This window comes from Hipposideros armiger, unplaced genomic scaffold (genome assembly GCF_001890085.2).
Source record: "Hipposideros armiger isolate ML-2016 unplaced genomic scaffold, ASM189008v1 scaffold_534, whole genome shotgun sequence".
In the NCBI taxonomy this organism is placed as follows: domain Eukaryota; kingdom Metazoa; phylum Chordata; class Mammalia; order Chiroptera; family Hipposideridae; genus Hipposideros; species Hipposideros armiger.
In genome coordinates, this window is record NW_017731884.1 from 43,722 (window position 1) to 62,968 (window position 19,247).

The 19,247-nt window shown below is 33.7% G+C and overlaps 1 protein-coding gene across 1 annotated transcript in view; it reads right to left on the reverse strand.

The window, feature by feature from the left end:
* Positions 1-1,082: 1,082 nt before the first annotated feature.
* GPC5 (glypican 5) overlaps positions 1,083-19,247 on the reverse strand; it is a 1,048,823-nt gene continuing 1,030,658 nt past the window's right edge. The window contains exon 6 of the mRNA XM_019668718.1: positions 1,083-3,229. Within this exon, the coding sequence (XP_019524263.1) occupies positions 3,069-3,229 (161 nt within the window). The 3' untranslated portion in view covers positions 1,083-3,068. The remainder of the gene's footprint in view (positions 3,230-19,247) is intronic.

The window sequence follows — 19,247 nt, forward strand, 5'->3', positions numbered from 1 at the left end:
CCAGAGCTGCCATACCTTTGAATCAGAAATATATACAGTTTATTTAGACATTATACACATCCATCTGATTCTATTATGATTGAATCATAATAGAATAATTGTATGACACCAGACAAATTCCATAATATTTCTAAGCCTCAGTTTCTTCAGCAGTGAAACAGAAATGATCTTATTTGGGAGACTAAAGTAGATTGTGCATAAAGCCTTTATTATGATGTCTATGCAGGGGAAGGGCCAAGTAATTGTTAGCTCAGATTGTTAACTTTTATTCACCCAATATGTGCAAAATACTGGATTGCTTGTTTCATAGTCACTTAAATTTATATAAAAATAACTCAGGGATTCAAGACTATAACTTTATTTAAATTATCCCAGCATAAGATGTGATTATAAAGATATGAGTGATATTTTAAAATATATACATTCACTGGAGTGTTATCCTTTAAGTCATGTTGGAAAGTAGACATGTTTTCTAACAATTTTACCATTGCTCAACAACTTTGTAGACTTCACTTATGGAAAACTCTTCAGAGGCAAATTCTGAGCCATATTTTAAAAAATCAGTGTCATTGATTTTATTTGAATAAAAATCAAGGCCATCCATGGTGGTAAGGAAGATAAAAGGAGATACCCCATTTCATTTGAAAAACCTTTGTAAATTATAAAGACCCATACAAAAGTAAAATGCTATGAAGTAGAGTTAAAGGATGACTCTCCTCATTGAGAATATTAAAAAATTATGCCTCTGGCTCCTAAAAAAATATGAAAACCTGCAAGTGTTTTGAGCTCTAGCAGAACCCTTATAATTTTTTATGTGTAGATACAGAAGGTGCCAAAAAAAAATGTGGGCACATTTTAAGAAAGGAAAACTGTATTAAAATTGTAATAATATATACTGATAACAAAAGATGAATACAAGTCACATTTGACTTAGGCAATTACAAGAGGTGCCAAAGTGGTTACCCTCCATCAGCATAATTTCAATACAGTTTTTTCCTTCCTTAAAATGTGTATACATTCTTTTGGCACTTTCTGTATATACATATGTGTGTGTGTGTGTGTATATATATATATGTATTAATTTATATATATGCATATACATATATATAAAACATTTATATTTATAGTCTCCAATTTGCCTGCCAGGAGCTGGACAACACCCATTTGAGTATGTAACATTTAGTTGGTAAAAAAATAATAATTCATTCATACTACCGGTATTAACTTTGTTACTACTCTGCTTTTATCCATTTCCTGACATATCTAAAATTTTCTGCTGTCAAATAATTTTATCCAGAAACATCTAAGACTGCTTAACCATGCCTTTCAGTTTGTTTGTCTTCCAAATTCCTCTAAGGTTGGGTCAGAAGTTTTGCCAGAGCAAACCAATCATGACTTGGGCTGGAGTGCAACAAGTGGGAAACTTACTATTATTTGTTTCAGAGTTATTTAAATCATGAGCTGAGGTTGAAATGAAAATTAAAGAAAATACATGTTTAAGTTTATAATTTGTGGAGTGTGGTGGTGCAAATGAGTTATAAACCAAGTAGATCGTGGAATAAATATTAAGGTCTAGAATGGAAGTCTAGGGAAATTATGTCCAGAATTAGCAGATAGAACGGTATTTCCAGTTCTGAGGCATGTTTGAACAGATAATACAATCTGATTTGGTGGTTTGAACATATTGTAGTTTAAATCGACCATTGTCAGATCATTTGGTTAATTGAGACTCTAATAGAGAACATGGTTTAATCATATACCTTTTCATGATTTGGAGAGATTGATATCACCTTACAAATATTGACTGTCAATTGAGTCCTCTTCAACTCTTTCTCAGAGGTCATTTTAAATCTTTTTGCGATTTTTTTTATTTTATAGGTTCAGCACTTCTGTTTTCTATTCTGTCACTTTGTATTAATGATATTATCTGGCTGTCCACAGGATGTAATACTTCTTAATAAAAGCTGACTTATCTCTTCCTTAAGTGCAATGATAGACATATACTAATCAGTGTCTGTAAAGTATCTTATCACAGCTGAGGACTCAGGCACTGTGGATTAGCAGCTCTGCAAATAGCAAAAGAGCTAAAGCATTGCATGCCATATTTTCTGTATTAGTGCAATATATGTCTTTAGAGATTCATAGGAACTTTAAAAATGTATAGCGTCAACTGTTCAATATCAAGATTTAAAAAGAAATAGCAAATAATATTTTGAAAGTGGATGGATATATTATTTTGCCAGAAGAAAATGATCCATATTCTTTAAAGTTTTCCACCAAATAATTAGCGGCTTTATTAGAGATATTCTTAGAGCAGGCATGTACTTTGCAACATAGCTAAATGCATTAGGCAAAGAGAGAGTCCAGGACAGACCCACGATACCAAAGATTGCATTTTGGATATAATGGAATACAGATCAGATGCTACCAAAATACCTTAGCTTTGAGGTTTGTCAGTGGCTAAGTTACAATGGATAAAAATTACCAAGCTTCTTTAATGAAATTACATAGAATGTTTCTCAGCAATCTACTTTATGATGTACAGGCTTTCAGTAATTTCTTCCGATAGCTTGCAAAAATGGAAGAATTTCTTGAAAACTCATGCATACTACTTGCCATTGTTTATTTTGACTCATTTAATGGAATTCTAGCCAGTATTTTAAGAAACACTCTGTACTGTTTTCATTGTTTTGCAAATACACTGTCAAATCAAACTACTTTTTTTCTTTTAAAGAAAGGAGTTTGGAATCAAGGATAATAAAATTATAGATACACCAAATCCTTCTTAATTGAATACACTGCTATATTCTTCACATTTGCAGGTTTAATATAATAGAATTGAAGAAGGTTTAATTTAGATTCAAAGGAGGCATTTTCAGACAGTCTATCATTTAAACGTTGATTTTTAGATACTTTGTGAACATTCCAACTTGGCTTCTAAGAGGTTAGTGTTACATACCTTTTCATAAATATGACTGTTACATTAAAAAAGACCTCTTATTCCAATTAAATGAAGGGAGGGGAGAAATGAGACTCCAATAAGACATATATGATCAGGACAGAAGAGTTCAGTTACCAAAGCCTAGGAGTAACATCACTGCACCCATCAGGGTGAATGTCATTGACTCAGTTGCTGTTGTACATCCTGATCCAGTTGTGTCTATAGTACTATGACCGTCTGTTTGATGGATTTGCTTTACATCACTGAGGTTCATCTCATCTGGCATCCCTGCAGAGGCAAATAAGAAAACACATGGTCATGCATGACCAACTTACCATGATATGTCTACAACAATTATTAAACCCAAGTGTGGACACCATTGTTTTTTCATAGCATTCTCCATGTGTTCCCCTAACATTAAATGACTAATGTGATACTTCTGATCTTCTTAAATTGGACAGCACAAAACCCTTGAGTGGGAGTTCTAGAAATATTATAAGAGCAAAGTATACTTTCCCCCTCACCCCCCACCCCCCAGCTTCTTAAAGCATTTGGAATATTCCCCTAATGCCACTGATTGGTAAAAAAAATGTTCTCAGATATGGCATCATTGCTTGTCCCAGAGATATAACAACTATAGTAATTGTGGGAAACCTTTTCTTGTAAAAATAAAACAATGTAAGAAGAAATAATTAAGTAGGGTGTTTTTTTTCAAAAGTAGAATTTATACAGATCACATTTCTTTTAGCCTAAACTATGCATAGGATCCTTATTGGAAATATGTCAAAGAATAGCAACTAATATTAAATGATATCCTTTATATACACACACAGCTGTGGGGAACTATTGACACCTGTCAATAGATCAAAGAATTTGTTAATAGGGTGGCCTGGGGATTGAAGTTAGGTTTGAAGTGTTTGATTAAAAAAAAAAAAAAAAGGCCATATCGACCTATTGACCAAGTTCCAGTGATCTTGGTCATTACTTCTACATGTTATGAAATTTGATAAGCTGAGGAGTCAAACCCCCAAATTACTGGGGATGAAATAATAATTTTCTTAAAGAAGTTTACTTTACTATAATATACCTATGAAAAGATGCTCAAATCACTAATCATCAAAGAAATGCAAATAAAAACCACAATGAGATTTCACCTCACACCAGTTACAATGACTATCATCAACATGACAAATAATAAGTGTTGGAGAGGCTGTGGAGAAAAAGGAACCCTTATACACTGTAGGTGGGAATGCAGATTGTTGCAGCCTCTATGGAAGGCAATGTGGAAGTTCCTCAAAAAATGAAGAACAGAATTACCATATGACCTAGCAACCCCTCTCCTGGGTATACACCCCCAAATTTTGAAAACATGTATCCATAAAGATATATGTGCTCCAATGTTCATTGCAACTTTATTAATGGTGGCCAAGACATGGGAACAACCAAAGAGTCCTTTGATAGATGATTAAATAAAGATGTGGTGTATATACAGAATGGAATACTACTCTGCCATAAGAAAAAATGAAATAGTGCTATTTGTGACAACATGGATGAATCTTGAGATTATTATGCTAAGAAAATTAAGTCACACAGAAAAAGTTGAGAACCTTATGATTTTACTGATATATGGGATATAAAACTGAAAGCAACAAAGGAACAAGGCGAACAAATAAACAAAAAAACTCACAGACAATAGTTTAGTGGTTACCAGAGGGTAAGCAGGGAAGGGGTGGTAGATGAGGGTAAAGGGTATCAAATATATGGTGATGGAAGGAGAACTGACTCTGGGTGGTGAACATACAATGGGATATATGGATGATGTATTACAGAATTGTACACCTGAAACCAATGGAATTTTATTAACCATTGTCACCCCAATAAATTTTAATAAAAAAATTTTTAAAGAAGTTTACTTTATTATAATATACCTAAGAGATTACTAACTTATCACTTATTATCTAGTGCCACCAATGTTCTGAGGCCATGTGACTGAATTATCTCATGGCATGCCACTATCAGTCACAATTGAATTTAAATTCAATGTTACTACAGCCACGGATATTGACATCGTAATTATAGTGAGACTGAAAAAAAAAGCTTTATTTAAGGAAAAGTCAATATTTATGTAATTAGGTCAATATATATATATATATAATTCAGAAGATAAGCTCTACTGCATTCAGAGCATTAAAATGAAGCGTAGCTCTACTGATCTGCCATATTGATTTTACAATCTGAGCTCTCGCATTATTATTCATTGTTTGCGTACTTGTTTTGCCCTTCTGTATCATTAGGCAAGATGAATAAACTAGTGATTCATTTTTTATGGGACTTGAGGAGAGTGTAAATATTTCAGTCACGGTTTTATACTTCTTGCTATGCTAGAGCTTAAGAAGGAGTTACGAGGACTCTAGGCAATTAAAAAATGTTTTCTCAAAGATAACTACATACATTTCAGCATTAAGGTATTTACTTTTCAATTTTTTTAAAGCATTGCAAAGAGCTGCCTGAATTGTATTCATGAATAATTATTTTTAATGCCTTTCTGAACTTGTGTTTCCTTCATTCATTCATGAGCCAGGCACTGGTCTGGGCTTAGGTGATACCATTGTGAGTAAAAATATGTATGAAGGAAGATGTTAAATCTTATGCCTACAAGTCAGGCAATGCCAGGAGAGGTATTCCACCTTCAATATGATGTCATTTTAACATCTGAGGTAGACACATTACCAATAATTATAATAGTTCTAAGGCGATGGTCCCTTGATAAAAGAATATAAAAAGAATTGAAGATCCCTTCAAGAGCCTGGCAGTCAGGGCTGAAATTTTTAATCAAATCACAACCTGGCCTTGTCATCTGTTAAGAAATCTTAGCATGCTGAGAAGGCCAGCCCCACAATTATTTGATGCAATGATTGTTTTCTTAAAGGAATTTAATTAACTAAGCTTGTAAATTATACCAAAGCTTAACCAAAGACCCATAAAGGAAAAATTAGTTTGGGGATTTATTAGATTAACAAATTAAACAAAAACAAATGAAATTTTGAATAATCTTTTCTGTGCATAATGGCAACACACAAAGATGCCAATATATTCATATTTCTGCTGTGGGTGGCTTACAGTCTGGTAGGGGAATACAGTCATGTTATTACAAAAATAAATGTAATATTAAAACTTGAGTACATGCCTGGTGGTTGGTGCTATGAAGTATGTAAAAAGTATGTAACTCAGGGAAGGCTCCACTAAGGAAGTGTTGATGTGTATTAACTTATTTGGCAATAACTACAGAGCTCTTGGCTATGGTGCCAGTACTGCTTCAAGTACTTCACAAATATTGACTTGTTTAACTCTCACAACAGTTGCATGTAGTAGGCACAGTTATTATGCCTGTTTTTTTAGATGAGTGAACAGAGGCATGGGTAGGTTAAGTAACATGTGAGCAGTGGAGCCAGCCATGAAATCCAGCCTGGACCTAGCCTATGTTCCGAGGACCAGATGTGCTGACTCCAAGCACCAAGAAATCAATATTTAAGTTGGGAGCAAAGAAGTTCGATTATGTGTCTAGAGAGGGTCACTAGGAGGAGTTTTTCTCCTTCCTTGATCAGGGATGACAGACTACGTGCTAGTTTTGTGTATTAATCAAGCAACTGGAAGTATTGAGGTTTAGATTTCCTGTGGGCCCATAAGCCATGATGAATCAGAATGATGATGGTTCTGAGAGAATTTCATCATCTTTTGTCATTTATATGCTGGCCTTTTCCTTGAGGCAGGGAGTATGGGTGCTTCTCCCTTTCTATCTATTCTGTCTAAATACATATTTTAAAAATACTTAGTCTTACTAAACAATGAAGAATGTGTTTAAAGATAATTTGTTCTCTGTTTTTAATAAGGAAAATTGCATGGGCAAGAACTTAATCTGGTCACTCATTCACAAAATTTACCCACTTCTGGCTGGTTCTGTGTCAGGTAATGTGTTGGAGACTAAATACAGAGGGTGCCAAAAATATGTATACACATTTTAAGAAAGGAAAAAACTATTAAAATTGTAATAATATATACCGATATCAAAAGATGAAAACAAGTCACGTTTGACTTCTGCAGTTATAAATGATACTCAAAGTGTTTACCATCAGCATCAAGACACTTCTGATTTCGGCAAACTACTGCTTGAGCAATGTTGACCAGAATGTCCATTTGTATACATTTTTTTGGAACCCCTGGTATATACTATACCTGGTGTCTTTTCCATCAATGATGGAAGTACAGGGCAGATTTAAATGTTAGGAGCAGGACTAGAGGTCATTATTTGAATTCAATGAAGTCAAAATAATTTATCTCTAGAAATTATCTCCTTTCAAGGTAGCTATATATAATCATAGCACTCAAGATAAAAGCCTATTACATAGTATGCTTTTAATCAATATCTTCAAATGGAATCATTGAGTAATGACTCATTCTCACAACAGTAGGAGGATTTAGGTACAATTATTATTCCTCATTCTACAGATTAGGAACAGATGCAGAAGTAATTTACTCAAGGTAACGTGGCTATGGCTGAAACCCAGTTGTGTTCTAGTCAAACACAGTTCTCTTTAATTCCAGAACCATGTTCTTTTGCAACTGTCCACAATCAAAGCATTGAAGCCTGCTACAGTCTGGCTGGATGACTTTAGACATTAACCCCATTATATAGAACATTTAAATGAGAGCATTTTCAGTGAGAGAAGGGTTAGTCAAAATACGGTGCTTGCTAATTGATTAAATAAATATTTGGAAAATAACATAAATTTTTATCCCACAGCATTCTCTAAAGTAAGTGCCTATGGGACCAAAGATTTAAGTATAATGAGGAAGCAAACAAAATATATAGATTGATATTTTGATTTATATTTAGGTGGTAGAAAGCATATTGATTTTTTAGGCAGAATCTATACAAGCAAAGATTAATAGTTTTAACTTAATAAAAAAAGAACTTCTGTATAACATATAACACCATAAAACAAGTAAGAGACAAGTTAAAAAATGGAGAAAATAATGCAGTGTGTATTGCAGCAAAAGGCTGAAGTCTTTAACAGAAAAAGTTCTCATAATCCATATGAAAACCACAATGTCCTTATAGAAAAATTGTGCAAGGAAATAAATAAAAATTTACAAGAAAAAGATATCTATATAAAAAAATTAAAAGCCTTCTTTACAGGAAAGCCAATAAATGCAATCTTACACATGATAAAGTGTCAATTACTTAATGTTCAGTTGACAAAGGCAGGGCAGAGAGGAGATGATAACCAGTTCTGGCAAGGCTACAACCCTTATTTTAAGGGAATTAGCCAAAATATATAACGTTTAAAATGCTGATGTTTGCAGGGGGGTGGGTGGTGGAGAGCTGGGTGAGAAATGGGAAGGGATAGTAAAAGATACAAATTGGTAGTTACAAAATAGTTGGGAGGATGTAAAGTACAGCATAGAGAATGTAGTCGATAATGTTGCAACAACTATGTATAGTTGTAATATGAGAACATAAAATATACTGCAGCAAGAAAGAATGTAGAATAAAAGATTACAAGTAGATATGAACTTAGAATTTTATACCTAAGAAGAAAAGTAGTGGGTGTAATGAAAAGTGCCCATTATGAGAACATTAACTTTGTAAGTACTTGCTGAATAAAGTTCTTGTGGATTTTGTTATATTAAATATTATAAAAATTATTACCCTTGGTCACTACTTACTGGACTAATGATGATAATTTATGTTTAAATCAGCCTTGTGTACTGTTTGCCAATATTTTTTTCTTTTTTTTTTTCTTAGTGATCAACTAATTCAATTAGACCCTGTCTTGTAGGAAACATGATTAATAGATGTAGCCAGGATGTTGAGTCCCTTGAGTCCAGGATATATCCTGAAAAATGCTGAATTATTTTTCCAGTTTTCCATGGAGACTTCCATATAACCCAATAACAAAAGTTGAGTGACTACAGTTGAAAAGATAAGGTCCCTAATAATTCTATAGTCTCATGAACACCCTGACTGAAGGTCATTTCTGTGATATTTTAACTTTATTTTTAGAGTCTGACTAATAAATAGGGCTTTTCTCATGGCAGCCTCTTCCTTTCCCTGTGGGACAGGGATTATAGTCCCTTGGGTTGAGTCTTTATAGCAATGGGTACTGTTCCTTTTTCAACAAATTATATAAGAGTAATGGAGTAATTTTAATTGGTAAGAAGTTAAACAATGGATTAAAAACTAATGGGTTAATTTTCGTACACGGTGACGGATGACAGTCAAGTTTCATTCTCTGCACTTGGCTTTCCAATTCTCCCAGCACCATTTATTGAAGAGGCTGTCTTTTCTCCATTGTATGTTTTTGGCTCTTTTGTAGAAAATTATCTGTCCATATTTATGTGGGTTTATTTCTGGGTTCTCAATTCTATTCCATTGGTTTCTGTGTCTGTTTTTCTGCCAATACCATACTGTTCTGATTATTGTTGCTCTGTAGTACAAGCTGAAGTCAGGGAGTGTGATACCTCCAGCATTGTTCTTTTTTCTTAGGATTCCTTTTTGAGGTCTTTTGTGATTGCATACAAATATGATGATTTTTTTGTTCTATTTCTTTAAAAAATGCCATTGGGATTCTGATGGGGATTGCATTAAAACTGTATATTGCTTTGGGTAATATGACCATTTTAACTATGTTGAGTCTTCCAATCCATGAACACAGAATGTCTTTCCATTTTTTTTTGTCTTCTTCAATTTCTTTTAAAAATGTCTTACAGTTTTCAGAGTATAGGCCTTTCACATTTTTAGTTAAGTTTATCCCTAGGTATTTTATTCTTTTTGTTGCAATTGCAAAAGGAATTTTGTTTTAATTTCTTTTTCTGAGATTTCATCATTAGTATATAGGATTCAATGGATTTTAGTATGTTGATTTTGTAGCCAGCAACTTTACTGTGTTCATTTATTGTTTCTAATGGCTTTTTGGTGGAGTCTTTAGGGTTTTCTATATATAGCATGATGTCATCTGAAAACATTTACCCGTAAATAAACAACGTGCTCCAATGTTCATTGCAGCTTTATTTACGGTGGCCAAGACATGGAAACCTTTGATAGATGATTAGATAAAGAAGATGTGGTATAAATACACAATGTAATACTATTCTGCCATAAGAAAAGATGAAATAGTGCCATTTGTGGGAACATGGATGGATCTTGAGATTATTATGCTAAGCAAAATAAGTCAGAAAAAGTCGAGAACCCTATGATTTCATTGATATGTGGAATATCAAACTGAAAGCAACAAAGGAACAAGGCAAACAAACAAACAAACAAAAACTGATAGACACAGATAATAGTTTATTGGCTACCAGTGAGTAAGGGGGAAGATGGGTGGTAGATGAGGGTAAAAGGGATCAAATATATGGTGATGGAAGGAGAACTGACTCTAGATGGTGAACACATAATGTGATATATAGAAGATGTATTACTGAATTTTACAATTGAAACCTATGTAACTTCACTAACCATTGTCAGTCCAATAAACTTACATTTTAAAAAATTAATGGAAAATTCTGACTATAAATAAATGCTTATTTTAGTATGATTTATTGTGATATTTCTGTTCTGGGTAATGTTGGAGATCATTACTATTTATTTGTTATTGCCTCAAATGAATTTTCAGTGACTCTTCCATAATTAATCATAAGTAGATTTTGGGGACATAGAGTTTTAGCACAGAGAGAATATTGTTTGTATCTTTTGCCAGTTCCTGATTGTACATTCCATGATGATCATCTAGGTATTTTCCCTAAGTTTGCTTGACTGATTTTTGAAGGCTTTAAAAAGGAAGCAGGCATAACTCATATTGAAAATGCCAAAATATTTTAAGTAGTTTTATAATAATATTACTGTTATGGATTTTTTTGACCCATTATTGTGAAATTTCCTCTAGAGAAAAATTTTTTAAAGAGAAACTTTAAAAGGTCTTTTTTTCCTCACAATTGGTAATTAATACCAAGTATTAAAAGTATAGCCATTAAATATACTATAGTCCTCAGTTATATACGACAGTCCTCAATTAATAAGAATTTACAGGTAATTTGGAACTAGTCTAATAAATAATTCTAAAAACTACTTTTAAAAATGTGTAAAACTTATCAAATACTGCTAGTTATGTTAATAAAATCACAAAATATATTTTATATCTTGTTTAAGTTAGTGATAATATGGGCTTAAAATGCTATTACAAATAAAATCATAATAAAATTATATCCACACCCCGACACATGCAATGATATTCTATAATACTAATGACAAAGAGAAACATTTTAAAGCATCTAGGGAAAGGATAGATTGCTCTTAACAGAACAAAATACTAGATTAATTTTCAAGATCAATGATAGCTAAAATAAGAATAATTTATTCTGAACTTGAAAGAATGTAGAATTCTAAATGGAGTTAAGCTATGTGGAAGAAATAAAGGTATAAATAAAAGCAGTCTAACAAAGAATAATGTTTTTAACATTCCCCAAACAATCCTAAAAAAATTATTAAAGAGTATAAGTACAAATGCAAGAAATTGAGCTAAATGAACGTGTGGTATAAAAGGGATCAAAGTAACTGGCAAGTATCTAGGTTACTGTATTTAAATGTATTGATCGAAAATAAAAACAATAATACAATGACTGGTTAAAAATAAAATAAAATTAAAATACTTGAAAATAATTGTTAAAATGTTCTAAAGTATTTGTATATTTGGGAAAGAGTGATAAATATTAACTCATGTTTTGTCAAGACAAAAAATATATTTAAATGAATATTAAAAATTCAAGGCTATGCTTAAAGAATTAATATGGAATATATACATTCCTAATCCACTGAGGTAAAGGGGACTAATGATGACTAATAACAGTGAGGAAAGAACAACTGCACAAACAAAAATGCCTGGTAAATAAAGCACAAAATCAGATCTTAGAATGATATGCAAATAATTTAATAATCTCTAAACAAAAATGAATTAACTCAAATTAGAAAACAGACACCCAGTTTGGATTTTAAAAAAAATCTGGCAGCACACCAAAATATAAAGATACAGAAAGGTGAGAGCAAATGTTTGAAAAAACATACTCCAGGCAAATAATATCCAAAAGAAACTGATGTCATTATATTAATAAAAGATAAAATGGGTTTTAAGCATTAAAAAGAATAAAGAAGGTCATTATATAATAAGAGAAATAATTTAACACATAGATATAACAATTCTGAGCCTGTTACCTTTAGCATATTCTCAAAATAAATATTAACAAAAGAAAATATTTGGGTAAAATGAATTAAAATGGGCACATCCACAGTCAGTGGGAGATTTTTACCGCATTGTCTCATGATTCTAGCCTTCTGCCATGATTCTAGCACATCCCTTGCATCTCCTTGTCTCACCTTACTCACTCCTTCACATGGAAAGAGAACACATTGATCTGGTAGGTAAGTGGCAAAGAAAGAAACAACATGCTGAGCTTTGGGATTTCTCATCCTCTTTTGGATTTGCCTGCCCACACAGTAAGGATGCACTCTTCCCTGTCCTTCACTATGGTGTAAGCTGAGGCCAACTCTGTTCCTGCAGGGCAGACACGTCGTTCTCTAGCTGTTCTCCTGACTTGATGGTGATTCTTGGATGAAATATTATAGGTCATATGTAAGCACATTCTCCAGTTTACTTTTTAACAGTAAAAAGCTAATATTTTTATTTTTACCTGTTTGGTACTTGTGGTTATATTTTAATTGATACTGACCTCAGGGAGAGAAGAAAGGAGTAGGAGTGTTACTTTTGTACCAACTCCAAATACAAACTTTCCAAATACAAGCTTGATCTAATAAAGATAGATTCATAGATAACATAATGTAGTCAATGACTACTGCATACAGTGCATATACACGCTTTCAAAGCACACAGAAGACATTGACAAAAGAGATTGTATATCAGGGTACAAAGCAAATATCAACAATTAACATGTTATTTTAAAATAAGAATTCTCTGACCATAACAAAATAAAAATAAAAGCCAAACATGAAGGAGAACCATTATCCCTACAGCAAATCTTATTTAAGGACATAAAACAAGACCTAAATAGAGATGTGTATCAAGTTCATGGATGAGAAGACTCAAGTTTATATTGTGTCTTTTCACTGTGTACTGAAATTTCATCCTGATGTCCCTCGATGGGTCCATTGGATCCAGTGTGCTGGGCACTCAGTGGGCCCTTTACATCTAGAAACTCATGGACATTTGGGGAAACATTCTTGAATTGATGATATCCTGTCTACCATTTTCACTGTTGTGTCTAGAAATCCCGCTATTTCAGTGTTGGATTTCAGGAAGCTGTCCTCTGATTTTCTCTTCTAGTTTCCATCCTTTTACTCTGCTTTCTGGGAAATTTCCTAAACCTAATTTTTTAGTACTTTTATTGAAGTTTTCATTCTTATATTCAGGTTTTAACTTACTAAACTTTTAAATTCTCCAAATGTGACTTTTTCTTTTTTAAATTAAATTTATTTGGGGTGACATTGGTTAATAAAATTGTATAGGTTTCAGGTGTACAATTCTATAATACATCATCTGTATGTTGCATTGTGTTCAACACCCAGAGTCAGATCTCCTTCCTTTCCCATATATTTGACCCCATATATTTGATACCCTCTTCTATTGCCCCTCTCTGCTTACCCTCTGGTAACCACTGAACTGTTGTCTGTGTCTATGAGTTTTTGTTTCATTGTTTGTCTTGTTCATTTGTTGCTTTCAGTTTTATATCCCACATATGAGTGAAGTCATATGGTTCTCAACTTTTTCTGACTTACTATATTATTTTGCTTAGCATGATAATCTCAAGATCCATCCATGTTGCCACAAATGGCACTATTTCATCTTTTCTTATGACTAATATTCCATATGACTTTTGTTTTTGATTAAGTCTTCTTAAGCCTTATTTAGATGCTAATGACAGTATTTTCTTTCATAGTTTTCTCTTTGCAGAGCCTCTGTTTAATACAAGTTGCTTTTTTATACTTGTGGATAAGACTTACTTTCATGTTATCACTTAGATAAGTGGTAACCCGTCATTCATGATTATGTGATAATATTTAAAAGTGGGGAGTAAAACCTTGGTTGGAACTGAATGTGTGAATGGGGCTCAGTAATTATTAGACAAGTGTGGTCTTCTTTTTTTTTTTTTTTTTTTNTATACACTTAAACTTCAAAGTTTAGCAAAGATGATTCTTTAGTTTATGTGAAGGGTGAGCCCCGACATTGCTGGCACTTAATAAATATTGTTGAATAAAAAATTTATACAAAACCTTGGCCACTACAGATATTAACCACATACAAAACAAACCTTCAATACAACACACCAGATCTCTGCATTTTCCTGTAAAGACAGCTGCCCACCTTGTTCTCTGTATTTTTTTAAAAAAACATTATTTTTTTACAGCAATTTTTGGTTTACAACAAAATTGAAAGGAAAAACCCAAGATTTCTCATATACTCCCTGCCCCAACATATTCATAGCCTCCTCACTATCAACATTGCTCACCAGAATAGTGTATTATTATTATCATTATTATTATTATATATATTTTTTTTCCCAAGTGTGAATCTACTGTGACACATCATAATCACCCAAAGTCCATAGTTTACCCTTGAGGTCCATCTTGGTGTTGTACATTCTATGGTTTTTGGGCAAATGTATGAGGACATTATCTGTTGTTATATCATACAGAGTAGTTTCACTGCCCTAAAGTGCTCTGTATTCTGCCTGTTCATCTCTACTCCTCACAGTACTGGCAACCACTGATCTCTTTATTGTCTCCATAGTTTTACCTTTTTCCAGAGTATAATATAGTTGGAATCACACAGTATGTACACTTTTCAAATTGGCTTCTTTTACTTAGTAATATGCCTTTAAGGTTTTTTCCATGTATTTTCGTGACTTGATAGCTCATTTCTTTTTAGTGCTGAGTATTTCCTTGTCTGCCTGTACCATAGTTTACTTATTCCTTCACCTACTGAAGGACATCTTGGATGCCTCCTAGTTCTGGCAATTATAATTTAAGCTTCTATAAACACCTGTGTGCAGATGTATGTATTGGCATAAGTTTTCAACTGTTTTGGGTAAATATCAAGAAGCATGACTGCTGGATTGTATGGAAAGAATATGTTTAGTTTTGTAAGAAACCACCAAAGCATCTTCTAAAATGGCTGTACCATTTTGTATTCCTACCAGCAATGTATGATAATCCCTGTTGCTCCACCACCTCACCAACAATTGATGTTGTCAATGTTCTTGATTTGGGTCTCTCTTATAGGTGTTTAGTAGTATCTCGTTGTTTTAATTTGGATTTTCTTGATTCTATATGACTTGGAGCATCTTTTTATATCCTTATTTGCCATCTGTGTATCTTCTTTGGTGAGGTGTCATCTGTTGCGATCTTTGGTGTGTTTTTTTTTTTTTTGAAGATTTTTACTGGGGAATTGGGAGGGGTGGGAATAGCGCTGGGGAATTTGGGAAGGGGAACAGACAAGTTGCTGTCATTTTGGTCTTCAGTCTAGTTGTGGAGGACGTTNCGCCACTCGGCCGGCCCAAGTGTGGTCTTCTTTATATGTCTGTTGGGGAACCTACATATGTCAGTCACGATACAGTAGGTCAGGCTGGATAAAAAAATGCCTCCAAAATATTGGTAGCAATGTTTCCTGCCAGTCCCGGTAACTGTATATTATAGCTTAGTACCTTAATTCCATGTCAACACATGCTTCCATGATCACCAGAACAGGGGAGACAAGGGTGAAGAAACAAACTGGCAATTAAAAGCATCCATCTGGATGGGACACATGTCACTTCTGCTCACTAGTTCATTGGCCAAAGCTAGTTACATGACCATCCCTAATGTCAAGTATGTGTAGTCCTACTAGGTGCATAAGAAGGAGAAGACTCAGAAATATTGTAGACTAGAAGTCATATCTACCAGGCTCCCTTTAATTGTCTTTGTTTCCTCTAAAGTTAGGCAGATCTACAGAAAGATTTCTTCCATTATCCTGCCTGAGGGTAGTTAATTCCCTGGCTACAAGAATTCTAGGTAGCAAATTGGAGGAGCAGTGTATGGATAGGGTGTAGAGTTCAACATTATTATAGGCAAATGATAGGTAGATATATAGATATATAGATAGACAGGTAGATATGGGCGTATATTTGTCAATCCTCTTTCTTTCAAAACAATATTCCTGTTCTCAACTGTGCCTGGCTTTCCCTCAGTCCAAAGACACTTTCCAGATTACACTTCCTGTATCATAGTGGTGTATGAGAGAGACAGACCCCCATTGATCTGGAATGGAGAAAGGGATCATGCAATGTTACAGTATTGATTAGCCCTTCTTTTTCTCTTATACCCTCTTATTAGAGGTAACAGATGATGGCTATTCCTGTATCTTTTGAGGATTTTATTGAGAGAATTGGGTTGATTCTCTACTTTCATTGTTGCTTGGAAGTTGGCTTTCTTTGGCCTCCTACATTGGTATCACTCGTCCATCTATTTCCAGCTTCCAAATGTTATTGCTACCTCTTCTTCTACTTTCTCTACTCTCAGTAAATGCATGTTTTTATTTTTTTAAAAATCCTTATTCTGTATTTTAGTGGGGTTGCAGAAGGGAATAAAATTACATGTGTCTGATCAGCTTCTCATCTTGAAGGCAACTTGCTGAACAGTTTTAGCATCTGACCACTGAAGCTTTGTCCTGACTTTGGGTAAGTCTAGGTCCAGTCATCCAGTTCACACTGGTGTAGTTTGAGTTGAGGTTTGTTCTAGTTAGTCAGTGCACCTGCTGTGGATGCTAACTATTTTTGATTACTATCTCTGATAATTTTTACTAAAAATACTGAGCAGTGTTCCATTTGCCAGGAAGCTTACTATTAAAATATGACTGCTCCCTTCCCACTAATAAACAGTGAAAAATAACCTGCTTCCTTATAGAGGAATAATTGAATGCACATTGGAGGACTGGACAGCAAGTTGTTTTGGCTCTGCATTGCCTAACCCAGCGTGCATTTGCTGTATAATCTTGTAAAGCTCACTCAATGTGCTAGAAGAAAGCCTGGTTAGTTATAGAACTGTGAGGATAATTGGAAAGTGGAGAATTTCTATCATTTGAGCCCTTTGAATATTTTATTTTATTTGGACTTTTTGTTGGACCATATGTACATCTTTTAGATACTAGATTAGGCATTGAATAAATTGATGACATTTTCACTTACTAGTATTTGCTAAAAATTAGATGCAGCAAGTCAAATGTGAACACTGATGAGGAGACAACTTTTCTCCCCATGAAATGTAAAAATTAACTTCAGGCAAATTTTGCCCATTTTACTTCAGTAAGTGAAGAATATTAAGTAGCTAATCCTTAGAGCCTTAAAATTGTAAAAATGTCTAGGAATGTTGTGCAAGAGAGATTGTGAAGCTTATTACATTTATGCAATGGAAATGAATTATCTTGGCTTGCATATCTGACTCATCGTGTGTGTTATAAATCAATGTATTTCACTTAATAGTTCAAGCTCTAAATATTATGCGTACATTATTTTTTAAGAAGAAATTCTATTGGCCCAAGGGATATCTAAATAAAACATAGGGAAATAGTCATTGCCATCATCCCTGAGAAGAATATCAACAATATTCATGAAAATACACAAAACACAACACACATGAGGCCAAGTACCTAGATTGCAGGGATGGCTCTCTGCCTGTCCTGGTGGTGTTCTCAGTTGGAGGTTTATATTCACATGGGACTATGTAACATATTTAAATGTATTATTTGCTGTACTTTGGGTTGATAAGACATTATGAAAATAACAGGTGCATGTGTGCAGAGAAAACACTGTCATATTGAAAACAGGAGAACTAGGCAGATGTTAAAAACTAAAGAATCACCTTCCCTGACCAAGTATGGAAATTCTTCCATTCTTGCATTTTATCTCCTGGAATAAATAACATCCATACTCATTCTCTCTCAAACCTGTAATTTGTTGTTGCCCCCAGTACCCAATTCCATGTGACATATGATAACAAAATACGGTTTTCCATCTACTGTTAAGTTTTCTGGCATGAACCCATCTAACAACAATCATGTCAGTTCTTTCTGTCCTTATTCATTGTCCAATTATGCATATAGACACTGTTTTGTTCTTACCCTAGGTGTGTCTAGGTTTTCTTCTCATCATCACCTAGTTTAACTATATAAAAAGTGTATATGTTATATGTTTATTATATCTTATATCTTACATCTTATATGTGTATGTTTTTGTTATTTATAGTTAGGGCCTTATATTGATCTCATGTACTTAATTTTAAGCCCCTCAAAGTCATGGTTATACTTATGCTTTCTATTCCTTGTGTTTATAATAGCTATCATAGTAATCTATATTTGGTAGAAGGTTTTTGAATATATGATCTGCTTAAAATAATTTTGATACATACATAAACATTTAACTTTGTCTTTTAAATTTATTTCCATTGGAGCTACACAGATGCATAGAATTCTTGCCGAAAGGCAATGGTGTATAGTAAAAAGAGCTGGGGTCAAGCCCCAGAAGTCTTAGAAAATTCATACAGTCATTGAGATTCAGTCTCTTCATCTGTAAAATTTGCATGAAAATAAGGCCTTCTCCCAGGGTAGATGTAGAAAGTAAATGAAATCATAAATATGAAAACCACTTTGTAGTTTTTTACATAGGACTATGGTTATTATTTGAATATTAGAGGTGATGGTAGGCAAAGGGAGTTGAAAAGCAAAATTTTCTTGGATAGTAGCTGATAGAGCCAGAAATAGGATGTCAGTTTCCTGACTCCTTTTCAGGGTTTGCCTGGCAAGGGGACTTGACACCTTAGAACAAACTACCTGCATATTAAATAAGCTAGTCAGATGTTGTGCTTTGTAAATAGGAATCCAAAAAGTTCAAGACAATCATCTCTATCATCAAAAAATTGTTATCACAAAGGTATTTCAACTGACTATCTATCTATCTATCATCTATCTATCTATCTGTCTGTCTGTCTACCAGGGGTGCCAAAAAATGTATACAAGTGGACACTTTGGTCAACGTTGCTCAAGCAGTAGTTTGCCATAATCAGAAGTGCCTGGACGCTGATGGCAACCACTTTGAGCACCTCTTGTAATTGCAAAAGTCCAACGTGATTTGTATTCATTTTGTTATTGGTATGTATTGAGTATCACAATTTTAATACAGTTTTCCTTTCTTAAAATGTGCATAATTTTTT